Genomic DNA, 10,622 nt, shown 5'->3' with positions numbered 1-10,622 from the left:
CTCGCACAGTTATGAGGTTAGAGCTTCAAATCTCAGCTGTGACCTCCTTGTGATGAGTTTGCGTGTACTTTCCATGCTTGTGAGGATCGTTCTAAGGACTCTGACTTCTTCCCACATTACAAAAACATGCATACGAGGTGCATTGCAGACTCCACGGCGCATGGCTGTGAACATGAATGGTCATTTGTCGAGAAATGAATGATCTGTTTCACTCATGATGTAGCCGAGTTTTAACAGAGGTGGCCAGCATCCAGAGGAAATGAAATGAAAAGACGATATCTTAAGATGGTGACTTTCCTTTACCTTCATGGATGGATTGGCTTTAAGTATTAAAAAAATATATCATAAAAGTGAACACTGTCAAAGTTTCCCTTGCAACCTTTGATTTTTTTTTGTATGCACCCTTTGAATGACTTCCTTTCAATGAAAGTGGGCCAATCAATTCAGCATATATTTTTGTTTGTCATCTTGTTCACACACACACACACACACACACACACACACACACACACACACACACCCACACACACACACACACACAAGTCACTGAATTTATTTCGTGCTGTGCACTGTACAGCCACATTTGTACAAATGGGGGCGCTATTGAGCTTCTCCACAGAAACAACGGAAGGCTTTTAACCTCTCTGGCTGGCTCCTGAGCCACCACAGTTGAGCTCTACTCAAGATTCTGAAAGATGCTTACAACAATCACTGAAGTGCTGACTCTCACGCTTCACAAATGAGTGGCTCAAATAGGGGGCAATGCGTTCACCTTTTACTTTTGCTGCTTATGTTTGAAAACAGCACGCCTTACTTTGTCAAAATAGGCTGCTTAGTTTTTTCAGGCTCCATGAATGGCCATGCTAAAAGAAGTTAAGTCAGCCGCAGTTGAGAAATTGATTGACTGAAATCTCTGTGACCCGACGACATGGAGGACTGCGAACCCGAGAGCATTAACCATGACGGCGATAGATTTGAGGAGCAAAATACAGTATTCCTCAACCATGGGCTTTCATGAGAGAATTTTTATCATTGACCGCTCCAAGAATGAGTCACGCCAAATGTGCTTTCTCTTGCACAGCCTAAAAACCACAAGCTTCTAGCATTCTCCGTCTAATCTAAAAATATAGAATTAACGTCAGTTTGTTTACAGCGCTAATGCTATCTTACTGTTGTATTGCGCGAGCGGCTATTTAGTTGAATCTTTGTCTACCACTGAAAATGTTGCATCTGTGCACCGATTCAATGGAAAACGCTGATCGCTGAGTGACTCTGTTTAATTTATGCAATGATGCATAAATATATGTCCTCACAAACAAGCGACCTTTGCATAAATGTGACAGATTATAGTGGGCTGTCCGTCTGTTTGTTTCAGCACAGAAAACACACACTGTTTGAGTGGCGTGCCCGTGGATGTACTCGAGCAGTGTTTGTGTATATCTGTTTGGAGGCTTAAATATGAGCAAACACGGATGAGAATAGCGAGGCTGTGTGGCAGCGAGCTCTTGCAGAGAACAACAACAATGTAGGCTCCAGGAACGACATTGGACAGTTTCCGGAAAAAAAAAAATCTTCAAATATTTTCTCTCTAAATGCCGGTAAAACGAAATCCGAGGGAGTGGAAACAATAACAACTGTTCAGCTTTTCTACCTTTTATTCTCACTCTCCATCTGGCGTGACCTCACATTGTTAGACCTCATTCCCACACTGCATGCATGCTGTTGGAGCGCATCTGAAAGTGTGTGAAGGGATGGTTCACTTGAGAAAATAACATCATTCACTGTTGTGTTTTCATCGTCTGTGCAAGTTGCGTGGAAGCAGAACATCACATTCTGTTGGGGTCTTTTTTTTTCCCCCCCACACACACACACGGCGACAGTATACTCTCATAGATTAACTGTCCAAACTCCTGTATAGGTATGTTCTAATTTATAAGCACTATAAGATATTTATGAAAAGAAACAGTCACTGACTAGTAATTTTTTTGCTTTCATGACACCTAAAACTGTAAAACAAAAGGGACAGCGAAAGGGCTTTTAATGCCAAAATAATAATTTATTTACAGATATATAATCATGAAAGATGCCGTGATCAATGGCTTTGTTTACATTACATTCATCAATGACCTGTGCCGCTACATTCACACATTAACTACTAACTACAGTGACACATACTAGAGCTGGAACATACCCCCAAACTGTGTTTGCTAATACTTTTTCATGTGTAAAAAATTTGAGAACCACTCATTTAGACCATCCAAACACTGCGTGACTAACAGCATTATAAACAGTGTCTTGATGTACCTTGACAGCGGAGTGTTTCTATCTGGCTGAGGCTTCTCTGGCAAAAGTGGAAGGTGCAGGTAGCTTCATCTTTCTGCATGGGCAGTTCTGCACTTCCCCCTCGAGTCAGCAACTTTGCGCTCGAGTGCGGTAAACAGAGACAGTAGCGAATAAGTGGATGTGATTAGCAGGAAACTTGAGTGTGTCCTTGAAACTAGGAAGGACTGACAAGAGAGTCTTTTGAGGCCGCCGTTCAGACACTGTAGCCCTCTCTCGCTTCCACCTCTTGGCGTCATCAGCGTGATAAGCGTGCAGCCATCATGACATGAACCACGACGCAATCAATCGACTGCTGCAATTGCTGCTGCACGAGATGAAAACAAAGCGCTCATTAGAGCTCATACAAATTAACCATAAAGTAAATTTTATCTGAGGAGTATTTGTCAGACGCTCACTCTCATTTAGGTTCATGTCAATGTTTAAATGGTCGCAGATGTCACCGACTCAATGTCAGACTATGACCCATCCAGCTACATGAAAGAGGAAGAGAATCTAAAATCTTGAGTCTTTCTATTGGACGGCTGCACCAAGCCAAGCTCGGTATATTCTTCTCTGAAGTGCAAATGAGTCCTATAATTAGATTCCACGTGTGTGATGTGGAAAAGCGCGAGTATTGAACTCTTCACAGAGGCGCAACGAATACCCACAGATGCAGCAAATATGGCGACTTCTCAGGGAGGGCACATAAAACAGCATTTAGCCACTTGGACACAGTTTCCAAGTAATTGCCGCAACAGAGATCACAAGGTGAAGACGTACCTTTTTTAGTTGCCGCAGTAATGAGGATAACCTATTTATTTTATTAGCATGCATGACGTTAAGCAATCTCTGAATGAGTATAAACTGGCATGGAATTGATCTTTAATGACTACACTTTGTTTTAATTAGAGCCTGTACGCCCGGGAATGCAAAGCATTCGGCACAACAATTACAATAATGAGTTTACTGGCTTTAATGAAGATGCAAAAGCGAGTATAACCACGAAAAAAAAAAAAAAACAGCAGAAACGCACAATAGCATATTCCCTTCCACTGGCATACTGAATGTAGCATGACAAACTCCTGCAAATAGACTTGGCATGCTGGTGTGATCCTTCCTGTATGGTACTCTGTGCTTCCCTCCCCCAGCTTCTCCACGCCGGGGAGACATGACGAGCCCAGTTGAAATGTGTCGTGTGGGTTATTGTGAGCGCCGCATAGGAACCCCTGCTGCAACATGTCCTCCTCCAGCACAGACTTTTGCTAAGTCGCCTGAAATACACATGCAGCTAGGCCCCCGTATCTTGCGGGATAACACCACTGTCTCTAATTTGTCCACACTGATGGAGTGAGGCATCACTTCGGGTTCTTAAAAGCCCCACTAAGAAGCCTAATGGAAGATAATAGATCAAACATTTATAGCATAAATGCCCAAAGAGTGCACTTTTCTCTCTGAGACGCCCAAATAATGTGATTTTCCACTCCATTTAATCCAAAATTTGTACTTTCTCGAGGCGCAAATCCACATCCCGTGTCATTTTTCAGGGAAAAGAGCTCCAAATATGGAAATACTTTTGAACTGGCACGCTTACATACAGGAAGTCAAACACAGTCCATTCCAAGACAGTAGTTGACCAGGTCACCATTATTGAACCGTACAGTCAATGTTTTAACAAACGTCAAAGAAACAGTCTTACATGACGTGATGATAAAAACGAAACTTTGGAATGTATTGTGTTTACTACTACAGTCATGCCTTGAGATACAAGTTTAAACTGTCCGTGACCATGCTTGTAAATCAAAACATTCATATCCCCAATCATCTTTCTCCACTGAAATGGATGGAAATGCTATTAAACCGTTCCAGCTTCTTCCCGGCAAAAAAATAAAAAACACATACATTTTTGTAATGTGCTTTGTAAGTAGAATTGTGCTATTTTAAATAATACACTAACTACATAATTCAGTTGAATGTAAATAATTAATGTTGGTCATATTTTTTTGCTTCAATTCACTGGGCATTGTGCTGCACCTTCTGGTGTGCATCTTGGCCACCTGACAGTATCAAATAGACCTACAGATATAAATGAAGGAGATTGTCACAATTGCTTAGTAAGCCACATACGTAAATATAATGTAAAGAAATGAACTATTTGATGATTTATGATTGTTATACTTCAATAGCCATTGATATGGACCATTTCTTTCTTGGGCAGTTAAAGAATTTTCAGTTGCAGTTTTTTTTTTTTTTAAACAGCATTTAGCCACTTGGACACAGTTTCCAAGTAATTGCCGCAACAGAGATCACAAGGTGAAGACGTACCTTTTTTAGTTGCCGCAGTAATGAGGATAACCTATTTATTTTATTAGCATGCATGACGTTAAGCAATCTCTGAATGAGTATAAACTGGCATGGAATTGATCTTTAATGACTACACTTTGTTTTAATTAGAGCCTGTACGCCCGGGAATGCAAAGCATTCGGCACAACAATTACAATAATGAGTTTACTGGCTTTAATGAAGATGCAAAAGCGAGTATAACCACGAAAAAAAAAAAAAAACAGCAGAAACGCACAATAGCATATTCCCTTCCACTGGCATACTGAATGTAGCATGACAAACTCCTGCAAATAGACTTGGCATGCTGGTGTGATCCTTCCTGTATGGTACTCTGTGCTTCCCTCCCCCAGCTTCTCCACGCCGGGGAGACATGACGAGCCCAGTTGAAATGTGTCGTGTGGGTTATTGTGAGCGCCGCATAGGAACCCCTGCTGCAACATGTCCTCCTCCAGCACAGACTTTTGCTAAGTCGCCTGAAATACACATGCAGCTAGGCCCCCGTATCTTGCGGGATAACACCACTGTCTCTAATTTGTCCACACTGATGGAGTGAGGCATCACTTCGGGTTCTTAAAAGCCCCACTAAGAAGCCTAATGGAAGATAATAGATCAAACATTTATAGCATAAATGCCCAAAGAGTGCACTTTTCTCTCTGAGACGCCCAAATAATGTGATTTTCCACTCCATTTAATCCAAAATTTGTACTTTCTCGAGGCGCAAATCCACATCCCGTGTCATTTTTCAGGGAAAAGAGCTCCAAATATGGAAATACTTTTGAACTGGCACGCTTACATACAGGAAGTCAAACACAGTCCATTCCAAGACAGTAGTTGACCAGGTCACCATTATTGAACCGTACAGTCAATGTTTTAACAAACGTCAAAGAAACAGTCTTACATGACGTGATGATAAAAACGAAACTTTGGAATGTATTGTGTTTACTACTACAGTCATGCCTTGAGATACAAGTTTAAACTGTCCGTGACCATGCTTGTAAATCAAAACATTCATATCCCCAATCATCTTTCTCCACTGAAATGGATGGAAATGCTATTAAACCGTTCCAGCTTCTTCCCGGCAAAAAAATAAAAAACACATACATTTTTGTAATGTGCTTTGTAAGTAGAATTGTGCTATTTTAAATAATACACTAACTACATAATTCAGTTGAATGTAAATAATTAATGTTGGTCATATTTTTTTGCTTCAATTCACTGGGCATTGTGCTGCACCTTCTGGTGTGCATCTTGGCCACCTGACAGTATCAAATAGACCTACAGATATAAATGAAGGAGATTGTCACAATTGCTTAGTAAGCCACATACGTAAATATAATGTAAAGAAATGAACTATTTGATGATTTATGATTGTTATACTTCAATAGCCATTGATATGGACCATTTCTTTCTTGGGCAGTTAAAGAATTTTCAGTTGCAGTTTTTTTTTTTTTTTTAATGAAATAGATATAAATAAAGTTTAATTAATCGATTGTGCTGCTCCTTCTGGTGTGTGTGCCACATGTTTAATATATTCAGAATGCCTGTATACATTTTGGCAATGGACCACAATTAAGAATACTGTCGCAACTAAGATGCAGTAATATGAGCTGTTCTTCACAGAGGATAATGAATGTACGTCTGTGAGTATTCTTAAATTACCTGTCTACCTATGTTGCACCACCTTTTGTGTTCAAGTCTGTTGTTTAAAGCGTTATACCGTTGCGACACTAACATATTTGTTAGCATGTTTCCCATCGTGTGTTAGCGTCAAGCTTTTAAGACCAAGTTACGTGGTTGTTTTAAACACACCAATGGGTAATTCTCTTTCTTTCACGTTTCAAATTGCTCATTGTAGCTTTGTCAAAATATTAAACACAGTTTCGGAACACATCTTAATCAACAAATAAAGCAAAATCATAATTGCGGTGGAGTCCAGAATACGGTGGATATGCAGTCTGAACGTTTTGAACCAGGTGCATATGATCAGTGTGCAAATCGGTGGCCTTACATTAAAACTGCATGTAAAAGAAGGTCAATTAATCAATTAACTCATCATAAATTTTACTTACAGCATATCAAGGACATTCAGTCAAATGTCACAGAAAATGCAATGTGAAGGCAAGCATAGCTGCTGGCAGTTTTCTTCTTTTACAGTGATACATTGTCACAGTTCAGAGAACAAAAGTTCATCTTTCGAAGATTCCAAACATGGAGAGGGGGGAAAAAAATCGACAATCCGCAGTGTTTCTTGTCTGACAAATGGCATCATGAAAAGTCGCATATTCACAGCCTCTTGTGTAGTACTCAGTGGAGGGCGCCGGGATGAAACATCAATTCAGAGACACGTATTTGTCTCTGATGCCTCGAGAGCTCTTAAGAGGTGTCTGCAAAAAGAATGAGCGACATGAAGGATGGCTCATTACACGCTGATATGAGGGAACATCCTGAAAAGAGATTGTTGTTGCTGACGATGACGGGCCCGGCGCTGCCGTCTGTATAAAGCAGAGAAAGATATGGCGAGATCACAGGGAGCAGAATTTCAATGTCATGCATTATGCAGTGTTGACAATTTCTCATGAGACGCTGATGGCGTTCCCACACGTGAAGAAGCAGGAAAAATTAAAGGTTGCCACAAGAGTTAAACGCGGCCTGAAGTGAAAACTCTTTGGAGATTGAGAATGCTGCGACAATGTACATTAAGACCACATCCTCTCTCCCCTTGCTCTTTCCACAAAGGACAACCTATTTGAAGTGAAACGAATCGAAAACACTCCCTACTCGTTGACCCCATTACATTTCTGACACTTTATAAGAGCCAAGCAAGAGTGGCGGAGCCTGCTTGCGCGACCATTCAGCAAGCCAATGGCACACACAATTTCATAGATTACATATTCCATACACACGCACGAGTACCTGGCAGGCTTACAAGTCACTATTAGGGATGTGTTTGTGAGACACAAAAAGGCCTGTCAGGTTGTTTTTCACGCTCGCGTCGCATTGTGAGCCTCTCGTGGATTCGTGCCAGCTCAGGCGCAGCACGGGGAACAAAAAATTCACATTACAGCCAAGCTTTTGAATACTTTGTCCTTGGATAATCATCGCTACGAGCAGAAGGTTAATTGAACGGAAATAAGTTACGAAGAGTTCAACTGAAAGGGGCCGCACGCATAGTCATCAGGAGGGAGGAAGACTAAAATTCCCCACACGCCTTCAATTTTTCACGTTTAACGGTAGTTTAGAGCAGCGATGTTATACAACACTTGACGAATGCAGATTCTAGGGTCAAAAGATAACTATATGCATGAGGTTTTGTGGCGTATTTTAACTTCTTGTACGCAAAAGGCCAACCCACAGACAGCCGTGCAGGCAACGCAAAATGTCTTCATCTTGGCTTTAGAAATGCACTTGAGTCTTCAATTAACCTAACGTGCAGGTTTTTGCGGGTATGTAGGAAGGAAACCCAAGCAGGCACAGGAAGGGCTTGCACACTCTACACTGAAAGGCAAAGCAGAGCTCCTCATCCTGAACCTCAGAACTGAGGCAGACGTGCAAACTATGAGACGATCGTGCTACCTTATAAAATTATTAATGGCTCACCATTTGTTGCTTCTTTTCCATTGGTATTTTCTTTTATTGAGCTTTTGTACTTTCAAGCATTAGTGTAGGGTCACCGAATGCCATTGTTAACCTGTTGCTTGGAATCTTACTGCTGCAAAGGATGATGGGTAACATGGTGCTTTTCCATGGTCAGGAGTAGCCTATGCTAAAGGTGGGTTAAAGCAGGAGTCCACAACAACTGGTCCGTGGATTGGCATCATTTGGTACCCAGCATTTTTCTTTCTTTCAGCCCCAAATGGATGTTACCACCCAGCCAGGAATATTTATTCATCAGCAGTTTATTCCCCCACTGCTCTAAAAGCATCAAACTATAAATGCTTTGCTAAGGCTCATTGAAGACTAACAAATCCATATAATCTAACTAATCACTACTTTCGGCATAATGGTGAATTGTATTTTGGATTTTTTTCCCCCTTATTTGTTGGTCCATCAAAATATACTGATCAAAAAAATAAAGCGAATACTTGGAGTTACATTGTGCTATTTAAATGTTCCCTGTATTTTTTGGAGCAGTTTATAATTATGTGGCACGAAAAAAGGTTTGGAGAGCAGTGATGTAAACAGTTAATCAGATTTAAAATTATTTAGTTTCACACCAAATGCGTAATGGTATTACTGTATTTTGGCCATTATGGAATAACAGTGCAGTTTTCTAAAAAAATAAAATAAAAATAATACAAATAAAAATTAAAAGACAGAGTCATATTTGAGGTAATTTTATTTACAAAGATTGATAGAGTCCCACTGTTCTGCACATGTAGAAGTCTGTTGAAGAAATATGTTCCTGCTGATGGCCTGCAAAAAAGAGGAACAACAACATGACAGTTGTAATGACTTGTAAAGACACTTTTGATGATAGAGGCTTTGCCAGGATAACCATAATGAAATTGCACCATCTCTACAAGCTGGAAGCAAGCATACTGACATTTTACAAAACCAAATAAATAATAATTACCGTCAAAGACATTTTACTTCTTCAAGATCTGATGTCTGACCACAATGAAGGGGAATGCGAAGCCGCTGCCAAAGAACACCACCATCATGCCCAGCAGACGCCACTTGTTTTCCACGGAAAATGGAAGGTTCTAGACAAACACAACGGTGTTCAACAGAAATCAGTCATACATGAGCATGAAATGACAATTACAAAATAAACACATTAAACCTCTTTCGCAAGCTGTGCTGACCAATAAAAACCCGGTGTGCTACACTTTGCTTAAAAACCAATGAACATTTCTATTCCAAATAACTAAAATTGCAGCAACATGTCATTGCCACAATGAATTCGAAGGCAAAAGAAAGAACGTAAAAACAACCCTGAATTATCACTGACACAAGACGGAGCCTTCATTGAACTTGGGATGGATACAAACGTCATTTACAGATCAGCCCTTGGTAGCAAGACTTGCTAATTACTTTGTTGCTCACAAAAAAATAGACCACTAAACACTGATTCATACAAATACATGTAATAACACTGACAAACATACATGTCAAGTCATGTGCATGACACGGACAAGTTTGTATTAAGTGTCAAATTGAAAAACAGGGTTGAGCAGCTATTTAGCCGCGAAGATAATGCTAACTGCAAGAACAGTCGTTCGCCGCCTTCATAAATACTTCCAACGTTACGTTACTACTTTACGAAATATCCGTTATTTACACGCTCTCCTTTGTAGTCTTATTTTTGTTTTACGAGATTGCTTTTAACTACTCAGTGGAGCAATTTAACGGCATGACCTCCAGGTTACCTTTGCTACCATGGTCCGCGCATAACACTAGGCCGCTATTTAAAACGACCACATTTAACCTTCAACCTCGGCTTTAAATCAGTTATTTATTTTACCTTCCCTGGTCCTTCGGCATAATGCGAAGAACGAACAGCAGACGTCGTGAATCGCCGTATAGCCTGTCCCAACATCATGAAGTGCTGATTTCTGTTCTATGCTGCTAACTGCGACCTTCTTGTTTCTATGTGAGAGAGAGAGAGTGCGCATGCCTGGAGCAAAGGATGCTGGGAATGGTAGCCACTCATGGGAAATGTAGTTCCAATTAGGATAGACTCGCTTCCCTTTCGGATGCACCATTTCTGACTATCAAACCATCAATTATCAACTAAAAGGCATAACTGTATTGATTCATAGATATTTTTCTTTGTAACACATGCATACACACACTCGGAACTACTCAGTAGGCCATCTCTCCAGCAACCAGTCCAACCCCTACATGTTATCAAACCAGGTCCTTTCAGATGAGTCACCGCTGCCGCGCGATAATTATAAGATAGGATGCTTTTCAGCAAAAAAAAAAAAAAGCTTCTCAGTGCCTATTTCCGCAAAGAG

At 40.6% G+C, this 10,622-nt stretch overlaps 1 protein-coding gene across 1 annotated transcript; it reads right to left on the bottom strand.

The window, feature by feature from the left end:
• Nucleotides 1-8,980: 8,980 nt before the first annotated feature.
• Nucleotides 8,981-10,284, bottom strand: cox7c (cytochrome c oxidase subunit 7C). The gene is made up of 3 exons (XM_019877996.1): nucleotides 10,127-10,284; nucleotides 9,236-9,365; nucleotides 8,981-9,075 (listed from the first exon to the last, which is right to left on the bottom strand). Exons 1-2 carry the CDS (start codon nucleotides 10,202-10,204, stop codon nucleotides 9,249-9,251), a joined length of 195 nt encoding a protein of 64 aa, XP_019733555.1. The 5' UTR covers nucleotides 10,205-10,284; the 3' UTR covers nucleotides 8,981-9,075; nucleotides 9,236-9,248.
• Between the last annotated feature and the right edge of the window lie 338 nt (nucleotides 10,285-10,622).

The sequence above is a fragment of the Hippocampus comes genome, unplaced genomic scaffold (genome assembly GCF_001891065.2).
Source record: "Hippocampus comes isolate QL1 unplaced genomic scaffold, H_comes_QL1_v1.1 scaffold13, whole genome shotgun sequence".
Classification (NCBI taxonomy): Eukaryota; Metazoa; Chordata; class Actinopteri; order Syngnathiformes; family Syngnathidae; genus Hippocampus; species Hippocampus comes.
This window is presented reverse-complemented; position numbering and strand designations above follow the sequence as displayed.

Bases quoted from the DNA above. Each gene is read 5' to 3' on its own strand.
- cox7c (XM_019877996.1), bottom strand. From the start codon at position 10,204: ATGATGTTGGGACAGGCTATACGGCGATTCACGACGTCTGCTGTTCGT. The intron at 9,366-10,126 runs GTAAAATAAATA...GTGTTTGTCTAG, and splicing joins ATGCCGAAGGACCAGGGAAG to AACCTTCCATTTTCCGTGGA.